Below are 16,494 nucleotides of genomic sequence, written 5' to 3' on the forward strand. Positions count from 1 at the left end.
AGTTCAAGTTAAGTCCCAGGTTTTTATGAAGTTACAAGTTTTCTGAGTTTTAAATGCTTGTTCAGTTTGTTCCTCAACAATGCTGTGCAAATAGCCAAAGACCAAGGGCCTCAGGTTAGTGGAATGCAAGCTAGGCAAACATGAATACAGACCTATTTTTAAGACCTAAAGGTCAACCATCTGACCTCCAAGCTAACTCAGAAAATAGTGATGTTTCCATGGTAACAGTCTGTGACACCTGCTACAGCATGCCATCTTCATGATTGTCCGTCACAATGTTTTTGACAAACCCCTATTTAAATGCATAATTCAGGCATTTCCACTCCCTATGTGTTCTTCAGGGCCCCGAAATAGGAATATTTGATGGGATATATTTGTCCTCTCATTGTAGGAGGAAAGAAAACAGCATTTAAAAGCTCTATTGATTCAATCAGTATTTGTTATCCTGCTAATTGAGCCTTTTCATTAATCTTGCTCCATTAGGTGTGTAATACCTGGCCTATCGGAAATGGTCTATTATTACCCGCGGTCGATTGAGACCTAGGAGTGCATTTGAGATTCAAAAACATCCCTTAAAAGATTTTCACCAGCTTGCTAATAATGTTTAAATCCCTGAGAGCACACATTAGTCTCTGAGGTGTTTGAAATGCTGCCTTTATCCATACAAGAACAATCAAAGAAGACGGCGGCGCACACATGCACCCCTCACACCGGCACCATGCCTCCTCTCCTGAGCAGCTCTCTCATCTCCAGAGGGAAGCTTTTCACATGAAGTTCATTACATCCCCTCTCGCTGCTCACCTCTCAATGCCAGTCTTTGTCCACCCTAATCTCGGGATCCTTCAGAACCGCTAGCTTGAGTTTCACATTGGGGAGTATCTCAATGAGTCTGGAAAGCATTTCAAAGGCGAGGGGCCGCTATATCATCCAAGCATGGTCCTCATGTCCTGAGCTTATCTTGACCCGGAGTCAAGTTGGCCACATGCTGCAACTGAATAGCCCCTCTCTATATCCCAATGTTGTTTTAACCAATTTGTCTGTTGGTAGAGAAACAGACACTTTGCTGTATAAAAGTTTGTGTTGCCATGCATTTATCTAATAAATCTCCCAGACACCTCACAAAGAGGGATAAAGCAGCCCCATAAACTGAGATGATGTGGAAAGGAAACAAGTGTAACAAACTATAAAAAGCAGCGTTTCAATCCTGACCACTTGGTTTCCATTTACAATAATCCAGGATAGACTGTGGTGTGATAAAATCCTAACAACTTCCGTGCTCCCAAAGATAAGCCTGCTATGCACTAACAAGACGGGAAGTGATCTGGGATATCAGCCTTTCAAAGCAGGCCAGCAAAGCCAAGTGAGCTTCACTGATGTGCCGGCCAGTGGCTTCTAATCCCCACACAGCCCTCCATTCTTGTGAGGTTGACCATATATATTTTTTTTAATTAAGAACTTACCTGTCCACATCAAAAGGTAACTCAGATTAGTCTTTTGATCTGCCTAAGCTCTTTATTACTGTATATGGAATATGTTAAGATTTCAGCCCAACAATGAATCATCTGTTTAGTGTAAATGCGTGCTGCCTGATGCTCATAACCTGGTCTGCTCTCTGAGGCTGGCGCTGACATAAAACAAAGAGGCCGCCCGGATATACGAGCGGGTTCTTAGCGGTGCGTATCTAGAGCAAAAGATGATGCTGAGATAAGGCGGAAAAAGACAGGAAGCCAAGGAGGGAAGAGTCAATTATTTGGCTCCGTTGCTGAATCGGAAACTTCAATGAAACACTGCATAGTGGACAGTTTTGTGCAATATATCCATGGTCAGAAAATCCACCCACTCTTCCATAAGGCCTATAATAAAATGATAACAAAAACAGGCAACGGTTGTTAAATCTATTTGAATTTTTTTATTTTAACCCCCAAAGAAGAAGATAAACGGAACAGACAGTGAAAATTGGCAAATGCATTTCCTCTATTTAAAAATCATTAAATTGAAAGCATAGCTACTACATCAAGGTATGAAAGCACAATTTCCTTTTCATTAACAAATTGCTCAATAGTCTAAATCAATTCTGTACAGTGCAAATGTTTGATACATTGACCAAAAAAAGAGTGAATGAGAGGCATCTGGAGGAAAGATTTTAAAATTTTATTTTCTGGCTTATCTTTCTGGTTTTAAGGCAGGATTCATGTTTTTTAAAGCACACTGTGAGCTACAACCAAACACATATTAGCACAATAAAGAATATCAAACCAATAATTAAAAAAAGACTTTTAAAGAAACACATAAAAAAATAATTGGAACATGTTGAACAACTATGGTCTAATGCTACCCTGATACAATGCAATTATACCTTGATGTCCGGTGGACTCGGTGAATCATTCAGTGTTTGTCCCATTCCATTGATGCCACCAACATGAGCTACAGTTGTTAAAGGGAACATTTACTAAGTCATGTCAACTGGACTACAACTAGCATAACACACATGAATTTGTGGGCAAACTGTCAGTGGTTAGGTAGATTTTAACAGGGAAGAATAATTTGTAGAATAAAAAGACAATATCTCTTATTGCATTCTTAAGGAAGTGATGTTATCATTACATGGTTCTTTCAAAAAGTTGTCATAAAAAAGTTAGTACATAGACACATTTACAAATGTAAAGTAAAACCAACATTAAAATCCTGACATGATGTACTGTTAGTACCTGGATCATGACACATGTATATAAACGTAAAAAGAAATAGACACTTTCCGGTGTTATGCTTTTGCTAAAAAAAAACTCTGAACACCTGCATCTTGCGCAAACCTCCAATAAAGGAAAACTGAAAGACACTTTTAAATACCAGCTTTCATATGTACACAGGGAGCCCTCTCAAAAATGGAAAACCTCAAGTGGAACAATTGCACAGCCCCTGATGACAGCTGTGCTCTGAAAAAAAAGACAGGGCTCAAGAAAAATATCAGGTCACACGACAGCAAACAGTGACTTACAACCAAAATTGTTGGCTGACAACACAGTGGAATTTGCTCCTGTACTCCATAATAGCATTTAACTCTCCTTGTTCCAACAAGAGCCTTTAAAGGCTGTCTCAACTTCAAAAATGAATCCATGTAAAAAAAAAGCCTTCATTTGAAAAAGAATAACATTAAAAGTACTACATTGAAACTCTATGATCTATCATTTATTTAAAGAAAAAAAAGGCGAAGGCACAAACATCAACTTCTAATATAGGAGCAACATTCTGCTAAGACTCAACATTGAAATAGCTAAAACAAATGTTAACATTGCAAGTGTTTAAAAAAAAGAGGAGCAATAAAACAAACAAAAGATGAAGTGAAGATACACATGATACAGGGGTGAATATAGAAGGCATACTGTTGTTAATGTCTTTTATTCTGAAAAGCACAGTACTGTTTTGGTGCGTTCACAGTGATCCTCCCTCAGATGAACTCCCCTCGGAAAGGAAGTGACTGAATGTTTTGCTGTTGCCAGCGGCAGCGCAGCCTGGCCAGCGGCGTGTCCCTCGGGTTTTCAAACTCTGAGAAGCCCAGCTGGTTGAGGATGTCATAAACTCCAGCTCTGGCAGCCACCTACCACAGAAACACACAAATGTTAATGAACGGGCAACACAGCCAGCCAGGCTTTTTATTTGTTAGTCATGACCACACAAAATCTCTGGCCACCAGTTCTTCAGAGGTAAAGCATGTCATCTGATGGTTTCCAAGATGTGCAGCTGTTACAGTGGAACAATAGGCAGCTACTGCGGGGTTTGGAAACAACAGGAAGGGGTATAAATATAGAGAGCCTATAATTTTGTAAAGATACCATGTGAAAAAAATCTGAAATTGTGACCCAGTTTTACTTAAAGAAGCTCTCCTCTGATTTCACACATCAATTTAATCTACTCGTAACAAAAAATACCTCTTTACAAATTATTTGTTGTCTTCTGTGAGTTCGGAACAAGCTTTCTAAAGTCTGTAAAAAATCGTAAGGTCATGGAGATCTCATCAGGGTCATCTCAAATCATGCAATCAGAAAACTTGCAATACAAACTCTGATGCTTTTAATTTGATTACATCACTTGTATTTACCCAATGTTTTCCTCTATTTAGACACTATACATGTATTGGCAGCACCCAGGTAATGAAATTAGCACCCTCTACCATTGCAGGTTTTCAGGTCATATGATGTGTTCTACATTTTTACTGTCTAGTACCGCTGACTCAGTGTTGACAATTCTATGGTGGTTCTATAGTTTATCGTTTATTTTTTGTATCAACTATCTTCAACTCGTAAGGTGTTTGGGTGCTAATGTAGAAATGACAGTACTTGAATCACAGCTCTGTTTAAGTTTAAGTGGCAAAAAGTCAGCTAACTAAAGTTCTTTTCTTAGAAGAAATGCAAAGAAATGCATTATTTTAGTAACTTTTTTGAAAAAATCTTTATCCACAAACTAGTTACAACATCCCTCAGCAGAAGGGTACTACAAATATTATTCCATAGTTCATGTTAATTGTTTGAGTGCAAATAACAAGCATGAAAACGTAATAAAGAGTGTGCACGTCGTTTGTGCAATAAAATGATACGATCAACAAATATACTCGTTTATTAGTCCCGAGATAGGGACATTTGCATCATTATGCGTTATTCAAGGAGAATAATTACGGTAGCAGTAGGACAGTGAGTGTACAAATAAAAGCAAGATTGAAGAACATTCATGAGAACAACCTTATGTACAGTTCAAGTAAAGTATTTACCAATGACATATTCTAAACTAGATGTTCAAACTTTACACACTACCTGATTATTGTACTTAAGTGCCCGCTTGGGAACAGCACCATGGAAACTGTATATGTTATTCTGTTTGTCTTTCTTTGAGTCATGACTGAATGAATGAGGACAGAGCGGAAAACGGCAAGATATCCCTCCAGAGAGAGAGAGAGTTGAGTGTTTGTGTTACGGAGCATGTCTCACTGAGTAATGCACTGCTCAGGTTTTCAAACACTATAGGACTGATGGGAAGCACCAAGGACAACCAGAAACATCTAGCCATAAAGCCAAACAATACAAACAAATAGACAAAAAAGTCTGGAAGATACCGACTTCCCAGCAAAATCTTAAAAGATTGAATACCCCATTAGAAGTGCCACAGCTTGCCCAGTTTACTCTGCAGGACAGGACATCGAGAACTCCTGCTTCCCTGGTGTTTTTAGACAATACATTTGATAGAAGAGCATAGAAGATCTGTGTATTGACTTTTTCATCACAACCCATTTAAAAAGGAAACACCAGCTGTTAGCAAGTTTGTAAGACCCATGACTCAGCATAACGTGGCCTCAAACACATTGCCAATTTACCCTCCCTCTCTTCGCCTCAAGCTGACAAGAAGTCTGTAACATTTGGAGGTGAGAAGAATTGTGTGAGAAACAACTTAAGTACAAAACTTATCAAATAAGTGATTTGTGGATGTTTGATTTTACACAACACCGGGAACGGTTATGTTCCTTTTAACATGCACTGTCCGGTTTAATGCTGAGAAGGACATAATGGAACAATGAACAGGAAAAATAGTATGAATATATATCCCTTTCACTAACAATGATTATTGCTTAGCTGGCCAGCTTGGTGCAGAAATAAACAGAAGGCACCGCAGAGAGCGCTCCAGATTGACTACTTGCTGACAATGCGTATTCAAAAAAAGTACAACAGATATCACGTAACAAGTTCAGAGCATGCCTCAGTCCTGTCAGCGGTCTCACTATGATCAAATAATCATCCAGCTTTTATTTGCCGTCTTAATTCAGCTTTTATTAACACAAACACATGCACTGAAGTGCCTTTCCGCACAACATGTTTGCTTTCGATGTGTTCCTGGATGGCTGCCAGCATGACTGCTGTACAGTAGACCACTTTCTGGGAACAAATGAGTGGGTTCAGCTGAATCATTAGTCAGTGAATGGGTCTCCCATGAGGGCTTGAGCTATTAACCTGGAAACTTGACCTGATACATCTACTCCACAGCACAGCGGTCTCAAAAAGACATGAGGCAAATTTAACATGGTGTAAAGAGGATGTTGAGGAGGTCGAGATGGAGAGTAAAAGGTTTGACAGCATGTAATCTGTCAGAAACAGAGCAGATCACATAAAAGGCACACTCCACCATAAATCTGTCTTTTGTTCATTGAATACTGAAAGGAAAGTGACCCTGAAATGCACTTTTATGCAATCCATCTTTTTTGATCAGTATATTTTAAACACAGATTCTTTACAACAGTGGTAAATACACCAATGCCATGACATGCTAATGCCACCTGGGAGCTCTGCAGAAATAAGAGATTTTCTGGAAAACTACGACTCTTTACAATGTACTATTGTACTAATGTACTATTACTAACTAATTAATTATTTAAACCTCAAAGCAACAACCCAGACTTTGAGGGTTGTCAAAGTCTGGAAAGGCACTATATAAATGAATTCCATTTATTATTTACTGTAGGCACAACAATGCTTTGAGCTAAAACTAATGTCAGCATGCTAACATAGGAACAGTGATGCAAACATGCTTATGTTTTCACTATTTCAGTTTTAACACATTAGCATGTTAACATTTACAAATTAACACTAAATCAGAGTAGGGGTATGATGCCAGAAATACTCACCTGCACGTTTTAAGGATTCTTGTAACAGGAGTGATTTTAATGTTTATTGCTTACTTTTTAGTTTGCTTTAATGTTTACACGTTTAAAAATGTAATCTTGATTCATCTTAATTTTATACTTATAGTAAAATTGAAAACATTGCAGGGGGCTTGTGGTTACCCAGGGTGCTGCTGGGGTTACATTATACATATCTCTGCACAGAAATGAAAACAGATCCGATCTTTGATGGTATATCGCAGGAGGCCTTGAAGTTATTTGTGTGCGGTGACAACATTTCTAGTTGACAGTAAGCAGAGCAGTTGGAGAGATGCCTTTCATGCTGAATTGAAGAGATCACAAACGCCAATACTCATTAGCTGCTGTAGAGGCTGGGGAGGCGCAGCGTTACGAGGAGGCGCTGGCCTTTCCCACAGTCGGCTATCTCAAAGGCTGCACATACCGAGCCTGTGCAGGGGGACAGGGAGGCCTCTGTGCCACACATCAAAACAGCTGGAGTGACTGATAGGGTACCTCTCCTGCAGGCATTCGTGGTATGCACTGTACACAAGTCTTGCCATTGTGTAAAAAGGCAACGTTTTGGATTAGCAAACATGGATTTTGATTCCAATAGCTCCTCTGATGTTTCTGCTCTGATCTCACTACATGGCCACGAGCTAACGTGGACTAATGAAGCTAGTGACAATATTTGCTCAATTTGCTCGCTTTGTGGCTTTAAATATTTCATTCAAAGACATATTTATGAAGGCTTTTGATCCTGCAGTGAAACAACACAACAGTCACTGTGGTCAAACAATCAGACTGAACAGAAGGAACAAGACCAAACAGTTCAGAGGTTCTGTATCAGCATGACTGGGGACTCTGTGCTCCTGCTTTTAGTCACTGTAGAGATCAAATGAGTCCATGCACACACACATGCATACAGGACAGACCGTACCGCTCAGATCTGGCAGGTTGTGTAATCATGGCTTCAAATGCATCCGCAGTGCTGGCGATGACCCCCAACTGCTGCCCCTGGCATCGCAGTGTGTCATTAATGATTCTGCCACGGTCAATGGTGATGGTGATTGTGCCTTCGGGTTGCTAGGGTCAGATTGGTTGGGCCGCTGCCAGATTCTGCTTAAACTGGGCCACCGAACACATTAAAAAACTCACTATATATCCATATGTAACAATACCTTCCTGCACCATATTGATTTTCTTAAAGATGTTAGTGTTTGGAAGTGCATGTTCTTTACATAATGTTATGTTTTTCATTTGTATTCAAATTGCGCTCTAGCGTTACTTCAGTTTTCATTTTGAGAATAAAGAGGGAATTATTTGTGACATTCACTTTCACATTATGCAGTGAAGACAAATGATGTGAAGGACTCAGCAGAGAAAGCAGACGTGGCATTAAATACACCAAAAAAAAAAGCTAAATGATTCCAATGCTCGATTGTCTTTCAGAATTGTAGAACAAGTTAGAAATAAATATCAGGACTTCTGAAAGTCTTCTGCTGTAGACTGAAAAGCACTTCCAAGTGTTCAGCTTATTTGAAACTAATGTACCAGCAGGTTTCTTTTAGGTTATCCTTTTGGTTTAGTGCATTTTCTGAAAGTCACTTTAACATTTAGCTGAAGGATAATAGCTTCAGCTAAATGTAATGTATTATCTAAATGTGTTCCGTCTGTCTTGGGCAGAGAAATCAATCAGAATAAAGAGCTCATTAAAATGACACCTAATGCTGACTCTAAGCCAAAAACGGTGGTTGCCACAACGACTGTCCCCCCCTCAAAGAATGTGACGAATCAAATTCGTTTTTACATTTTCTTTTGGGTTAATTGTGTAACTGATGGATTACTTGACTGTTGGAAGAAATTCAATTTATTTTGATGGTATGTTTGGGGACATCTCCTGTCAATCAAACAAGTGTCTGTGCGGTGACAGGTTTCACAGTACAGAATGTTTCTTTCCATTCAGTGCAGTGAAAACCCCTGCTGCTGCTGAAAATGAATATTCAAAATATAAAATATTTGCCTGTAGTTCGCTTTCACAATATTACACCAAATGAATACAGCTGAAGTGTACACTGATAAAAAGTCCACTAGCGCAATTACGTACAGATGTATACAATTTTCAGCAGAGTCAGTGGTTTGTCTGCACTGAAAGGTAGAACCTCTCACAGAGCAGAAATGTTTGATTGACAGGAGATCTATGGGAACAAAACTGTTGAGCACAACATGTGTTGCCAACCATTAAAATAAATAAAATGTATTCCTACAAGCAATAGGGAGCAATTTAAGCAATAGGTGAACCCCAAAAAGTGTAGAAATCATCTTAAGCTGGTCAGTTTTTGAGAGGGAAGATAGTCACTGTGGCAACCACCGTCACTTACTAAGGATCTGGATTAGGCTTCATTTTAAAGAGCTCTTTTTTCTGATTAATTTCTGTTGCCATAAGAGACTCTTCCACAGCGAAGATGTAATATTAAACATAGAATCTTAATGTGTTGTGTTGTATTGTGTATTGAATGCACATGTTGGTTTCCCTGCCCTTTAAATCATTTGTCTTTACTGGATAATCTTGAAGTAAGAATCAAACATAATTCCCACACTATTCTCCAAACTACAGGAAACCATAATTTAAAGCGGCCCTTCTATACTTTTTGGAGTTTTCCCCTTTCGGTAGTGTGTTAAATAGTTTTTGGTTCATGTAAAGTGTCTGCAAAGACTAAATTCCCAAAAAGTTCCCTTGTTAAGGAGTTTCTCTCCCATCTCAACGATAATGATAACGATAATCTCAAGTGCCATACAAACCTGAAAAGTGGACCTAATTATTTAGCATTTTATTAGCTTACTTTTTGTTTTGAGAATGACATTTAAATACTGTCTTATGACAGTGTTTTCTGTTGCCTGCTTTACAGTAGAGCACCCTGTGTGCACTCTTCTATTTTCTCACTGCATAACTGGGCCATTAGAGTCACTCTGGTGCACCGCATATATTTGCTATTCATAACAGGAAGAATATGCCCTGATTGACTGCGCATACTTCTGTGACAATTGTTTTCACAGCTATTGTTCCGGTCTATTTTGGAATTCCCATTTTTTCTTTAGAGACTTTATTCCACCTCAATAAGGACAAAGAAGGCAGACATTTCCAATCAATGATTTTCAAATATTTGAGGCATTTGGTACCATTTGTCCAGGCTGCTGCTCCTCGCACATAACACTAAAACCCGAGTGAACCAGAAGTGCTTTTAGCAAAAGTTTTACTGACTCCAGTTTGACACCACAAACATCCAAATGTCATCATTCAGCCTATAGAAAAAACACATTGCAAAGATGCTGCTATGGTAAAAATATACATTAAAAAAAAACACATATTGAAGAAATGGTGCTTAGCCTCAGGGCTAAAGCTGAAATAACAACAGGACAGCTAACACCTCTTAATTAAAACCAAATGCATACAAATATTAAACAAAACCAGATTATGATTATTATTTAATGACATTTAAAATAAATCCGTTGAGCTGGAGTCTTAACTTGTGAAACTAAATGTGTTCAGTCAATCTGCCAAACTTCTACCACCATGTACATAAATATTGCAACATCCACTTAATTGCAGTGTTTGTGTGTGCGTGTGTGTGTGTGTGCGCGGTACCACTTACTGACTACTCATTTGTTTGGAATGCACATAAATTCTCTACTTCACTGTAGGGGGCACAGCTGGCCAAGCGATTAATGTACCAACAAAAACATAGAGCCGAGACATTGTGAAGTTCAGTGTGTGAAGAACCAGGCCACAATAGAACCAGAACCAGCTTGTAAACTCTTGCTGGGAGAGCCATATGAAACTCTGGTAAACTGGTTCACACTGGAAACAAAATAACTAAAATAAAAACGTCGCTTATCTCCTGTTTTTGTTTGTCTTCCAATACGTTTTAAACATTTAGAGCTTTTGGGAATTAACATTGTGTTCCTGTCACTATTTTAATGAAGCTGCAAATGATCAGTGTTACACGTGTTCAGCAGCAAAGAACAAGGTGTCAATTTAGTCTTGAAGGGGCACCAGGAGATATGTTTGCACCTCAAGGAAACACCTGAATTATTATTACGGAAAGATCCAACTTGCACAGCTTTAATTTTTTCTATTAAGAGCAATTAAAAAAACTCTAGTAGCATCAATTTGACACATCTATCTAATTGCATTTTGATTGCGGTGCAGGCTAATTCAATTTGCGGTTTATTGGTGTCACATCAATAATTGTATCTCCTGCTTAGTTGTCGATAATATTCCCCGTTTGTTTGTCTGTATTTCCTCCGCATCAAATCACTAAAAGTAATTCACATAAAAAAAAGGCTTGTGTTTATAAAAATCAATGAGGGATACAGTATAATAGAGAGCAGAGATCATGTACCTGTTCCATCCAGAGAGTGAAGGAGCGCTGCCAGGAGTCTTTTTTCTCCAGATGCAGGTACGTGTTGAAGAGGATGAGGTAAATGTAGCGCTCCAGGTACTGCAGGCTCCTCAGCACCAGCTGCTGACACTCCTTCTCCGTCTTACCACTTTTGATCTGAGAAAAGTGGTAAAGAAAGTTATAATAGTACATCAAATTTGGCACAAGAAAAGTCTTCAGTAGTTAAGCACAAAAAGCTAGTTTGTCTCTGTCTTTAGTTTGATATTTTGAAGTGCTTCTGGCATGTAGGTTGTGTTAGCATAATGTTAGTGTACCTTGACTTTTAGTCTGCCTTAATGGTGTTTACATTTCTATTACATGTGTTTGTGTTTCGTTAAATAACAGAACACATCTTGTCACCATTTAAAGAAGTTGATGAAGGGCGAGATGTGTTGCGTTCAATTTAAGTGCATTAATTCACAGTTTGTTGAACCCTTAATGGATAAACAAACATCCATGCAACAATATAACAGAAGGTAAGGAGACATTTAAAGCAGTATGAAGCACATGAAGTATACATAGATTAAAGTGAAACATCTACCTTTATATTGTGTGCAATAATCAATACATTTTTCTTATTATTCCTAGGTGAGAGGAAGCGGAGGACATACGTGCTGAACTACATGAACAATCAGATTTGTTTTAATCTTATATAACATCCTCATTCCTGCCCTGTGTTTTCCCTACAGCATATCCCCTCAGTGCCCCCACACCCTCCCCGCCTGCATGGACATTATTTCCGCCTGGCTCCAACATAACATTGTTTATCTTGGTCTGGCTGTGGCTGTCAGCTCCACCAACAGAGGGTCTGTGTCCTCTAAACTGAAGGCCCAGTAGCAAACACATATTGTGAATCAAGCATCAACAGCTTTCACTAATCTGTTCAAACAAAAATATCAATACCAATTCACATTGCCACCCTCCAACCATGTTCAAAAGCATAATTATAAAGCAACAGTATTTAAAAAAAACAAAGCTCAGGAGTTATGCATTTGAAATTAGGTCTCCATCATGCCTGAAAATGTAGACGAGGGCCAGCATTGCTAACACTTCTGAAAAGTTTTCAAAGTCGCCCGAGGCCAAACATATCATTTCATCCCACTTGCAAGTTTTACATCATTTCTTCAGGGGTGACAAGCTGTCATCTCACATTGCTCAGCATATTTAATGTATTCAACAAATGGAATCAAAGTTTGCATTTGATCATGAAGATAAAAGCTGAGGTACTGTTTCCACACATCCACTCTGATGGAATTTCTTGTCAAATGAGTTAGCAAAAATGGATCTGTAATATTAATGTTAATTTGAAAATCACAAGAACAATCTCCAAACTTGTGTACGTAATTATATATTGGCTTTTATCGTTTCATTTTTTCGGGCTACTTGCATCTTAATTAACATCTAGTGTTTCTAATGTGTAGAAGAGCCATGCATAAAGAAGATTTAGACAACTAGTAAACTCTGTATTTTGAGAAAAGATATATCCTATAAAAGGGGAGGTAGTATGCAAAATGCACTTTATCCTGGCTTTTCAACATATGTGGGTCCCTTGTGGAGTCCAAACATAACACACAAAAACTATCCTCTCTCTTTTCTTTTGCTCCAATATCAGAGAATGTGTTGTTTGGTAAGAAACGAGGAATAAACCGACTACCTTTCAACAGCAACATTTGTTGAAATCACCTTCTGAGATGAATAACATCCATCCTGGTCATTCATTCCTGCTCTTACCTTGTACCAGACCACCCACTCCCTCGGCCTTAAAACTCCTTCAAATAACTTGTGATAAAAACAACTTAGGAGATGATTCAAGTTATTTTGTCTAGACAAGACACAACATTCGCAAATGGCCGATAAAAGGAAAGGAAATTTAAAAATGAACACCACCTCTTATCATATTGATTCATCTCTTCTCTCTTATCATATTTATTCATCTCTTCTCTTTTATCAGCTGAGATCGAAAAGCCATATACATAAACTGTTTACTCCTGCTGTCTCCCAAAACACTATCACTCTTTTTAATGACTAAACACTACAGTTACACAGCTATTCCTATGATAATCACAAAATAATTGTCATACTATACTTACAAACACTAGAGTGCAATTATCCGTTGAGTTTATAATCCTGTTGATTATTATTAAGAGAAAGGATAAAAGCACTCTCACAGGACTAATTCACTGTCTACAGAACAGGCAGGAAGGGAAAACCCCTCCGCTTGTCTAACATGTGAACAAAGTCATTAAAAAGTATAATGAAATGCTAGTCCACAAAAAATGTGTTCCGCAAACTAATATTTTGCTCATGGAAAGTGCATCTTGATGAAGTAGCTCTGCCAACGCACTATACCGTGCCACTTCTCTAAGAGTATGGCTGTTATTGGGATTGCTCTTCAATTACACACTGCGAGCAGCAGCGATGAAAAAGCAGAAAGGCTTTCATCAATGTGGCGAGTCTTGTCAAGATGTTTTCTCTTATTTCCTTTTCCTCCTCGTTTTTGTTCTGATTGCTTTCGAGCCTTGAGCAATCCCAGATATTAAGTGAAAAGACCTGGCATCCAGCTGTGTGGCCGAGTGTGGGGTTTGTGCAAGATTCAATAACATGTCAATTGGGGTTAAGAGAAAGTAACAAGCGGGGACGAGGAGTAGTGTAGCTCTAAGAACGGTCAGCATTTATTCAGACACTTTCTCCCAAGCAATGTGTTGTCTGCATCTTGATGAGTATAGTGACTGGTTTTGTTTTTGATAGATTAAACAGAATATCTGCTCATATATCAGGGAAGTATATTAAGGACACCGTGGGGGCTGCACAGAGAATAATGAGAGTTTACCAAGTAGGTGGGCTAGCACTCAGGGTAATTTGAAATGTGCACAGTACTCCATAATACGATCATTCCTGAGCTGAATGACGCAACAGAGAGAGAGGGGGAATGAGTGGGGTTTCCTGTTCATTCCCAAACAGACGTGGTTGGAGCCCAGTTTTCCAAGCATCTGCAGCAGCGCGGAGGAGAAAATACACCTATGCAAACAAAGGATCTGCTGTCTGTTGTCTATCAACTCTCTCAGGACGGAGAAGAAGAAAAAAGCACATCGTTTCTCTAATCTTTCTCAGTTAATATTGACTATACTGGCAGAGCAGGTGAACGCTGGTGAACCCTATTACCCTGTGTGCCCTGCTACCCTAGGGGGCTTTCAGCATTTCATCCCCCAGCCTGGAAATACACAGTGCCATAGCCAGGCAGCTGTCAGCGCACACACTGAGCACATAACACACAGTTCAGATCAGTTTTGAAACGATTACATAATTCACACCTCTACAATCTGCAGAACCATAATTCTGTGGCTGCCATCTGTCTGTCTACGTCGAGTGACTGCGCCATATGTGTGGTAGAGCGGCCTCTCGTTGTACTCTCAGAAATTCCTTCAGAAAGAAAAGTTGAGGAGGATGTGGTGAAGAGACTGGGAATATTCACGTTATTCCATGTGAAGAGACTTGCCTTGAAAACTTGGGATTTGCTCGGATTACATTTTTGAAAGTGCTGGGACAATCCTGTTATTTGCTGACAATCATCAAGCTAAAAGAATATTAAAATAATTTGCCAAACTGAGGTGGGAATCAAAATTCCATCTGATTTTATAAGCAGAACAATTTAGTAATTTGAAAAGAAAAGTGGGAACTACAGCATCCTCTTATCTTGTCCAGCCTTTCGAAAAGAGGTAAGTGGTTCATTCCTTCTGTGCTATTAAAGGTGAAAGCCATTATTCAGCCGACCGCTAAGGTGTGATGATAAACGCCCCTCAGCTCCGAGTGAGATGAGAGTCTGGCCAAACACAGACCACATACCGCTGCTGAGAGAGTCCAGGAATGCTGGGTGTCTGAGCAGAGCTCTGAGCAAGGACAAGGTGAAAGTTAGAGAAGTGGTAAAGAAGAAGTGGATGTTGACACTGCTCAGAGGAGAGTTGAGACAGTCTTTCTGTTGAGATAGACTGAAAGCGTGGGGAAGCAGCTAGCTCATCTGTTTATGGATTAACAAAACAAATAAACATGGTAACAGCTATAAAGTTCAGTAGTTAACATATTACTGTACATCTCATTTGACTGACTGACTTTGTGGATTTATATGAAGCGCACATGCATGAGGAGTGTCTTGTTATTGGTAAGGAAGCGAAAATTTTTGAACATTTTTGACCAAGTTGTCAACCTGTTAGTTTAAATCCCCATAGTTATTGACTTCATATACCTAATGAATTATTTAAGCAGTTACTGACTTTGTCTTATACAGCAGAATTTTGTTAAGTAAAATTGGGAGAAGGTCAAAACTTCAAAATCAAAACTTTAGTTTGACCTAACAATCTTTTTCCATAAAGCAAAATAGTGTTATTTTCCAAAATGAATAGCATTTTGTAAAACACCCTAAATTCACTGGATATCTGATTGTCAGTTATGTAATAGTAGCCTACCACTGTTTCAATCCCAGCCATATACCGAAACACGTCAGCCCACGTTCAGACAAAAAATCCCAATAATCTCAGGATAAGCGTCATAGCCTGCAGCCTGCAGGTGTAGGTGTATTAAAGATAAACACCAGACACTTATGAGACCCCTGCCCATGTCTTGTGTAAACAGGGATCCTGAGTGTCATAAGGTTTGCTTTAAAAGGGTTCCACATGTTGAGAAATCAAAGTCCTGATGTAAAAGGGTTCACAGTTCAATCTGATGTCATAACAGCACACACTCAAAGAACAGGCAACAATGACAAGTGCATTCATACAAACAGTCTCATTTAAAATCCAAACAAGCACACACACACACTGACTGACACGGATTTGATGAGCAGCTGTTAGTCGATTGACTGACATCCGTTGTGGGCAACAAAGAATCGTGTCCCGTAGTGAAATTCTCAGAAGCCGTTTACCATTTGTGCGACAAACATTGACATCATCAGCATCCAATTGAAAAGTAATTTTGCTTCTTACATTAAAAATCGAGAAAACGTCATTAGTATAGTCGGCATTGTGGTGTGTTTGCCTTTAAACACTCTTACTAAAAGCCATCTAGCTAACTGGACATGTTGAATTTCTGGTAGGTCACTCAGGTAAATCAACAGATAAATGAAAATAATCAAGAAGCCAACTGGTGTTAAAAAAAAAGGCTAATTTGTCTTTTCTCTGATCTGGGAAATCGTTTACTGTATCAAAATACAGTTTACTGAGGACATTTATCATATAGACTATTCATTTATATTGAGGGTTTATTTGTAGCAGGTGAACTTTGGGTCAAAGTGGACATAAATTGCATTAAGAATAATTTGGGTATTTTTCAGAGAACATCAGTAAGAGAAAATGTTGGACATTACATATTTTGAACTAATGAATATTAATTCAAGTGTCTGTT

General features: G+C 38.8%; 1 protein-coding gene across 6 annotated transcripts in view; it reads right to left on the reverse strand.

Moving 5' to 3' along the window:
- Window positions 1-1,886: 1,886 nt before the first annotated feature.
- pald1a (phosphatase domain containing paladin 1a) overlaps window positions 1,887-16,494 on the reverse strand; it is a 48,566-nt gene continuing 33,958 nt past the window's right edge. For all 6 annotated transcript variants that reach the window (XM_063893582.1, XM_063893583.1, XM_063893580.1 and 3 more), the window contains 2 exons: window positions 11,062-11,217; window positions 1,887-3,595 (listed from right to left, as the gene is read on the reverse strand). In XM_063893582.1, coding sequence (XP_063749652.1) covers window positions 3,446-3,595; window positions 11,062-11,217 — 306 coding nt within the window. In that variant the 3' untranslated portion in view covers window positions 1,887-3,445. The remainder of the gene's footprint in view (window positions 3,596-11,061; window positions 11,218-16,494) is intronic.

Source organism: Eleginops maclovinus, chromosome 10, assembly GCF_036324505.1.
Source record: "Eleginops maclovinus isolate JMC-PN-2008 ecotype Puerto Natales chromosome 10, JC_Emac_rtc_rv5, whole genome shotgun sequence".
Taxonomy (NCBI): domain Eukaryota; kingdom Metazoa; phylum Chordata; class Actinopteri; order Perciformes; family Eleginopidae; genus Eleginops; species Eleginops maclovinus.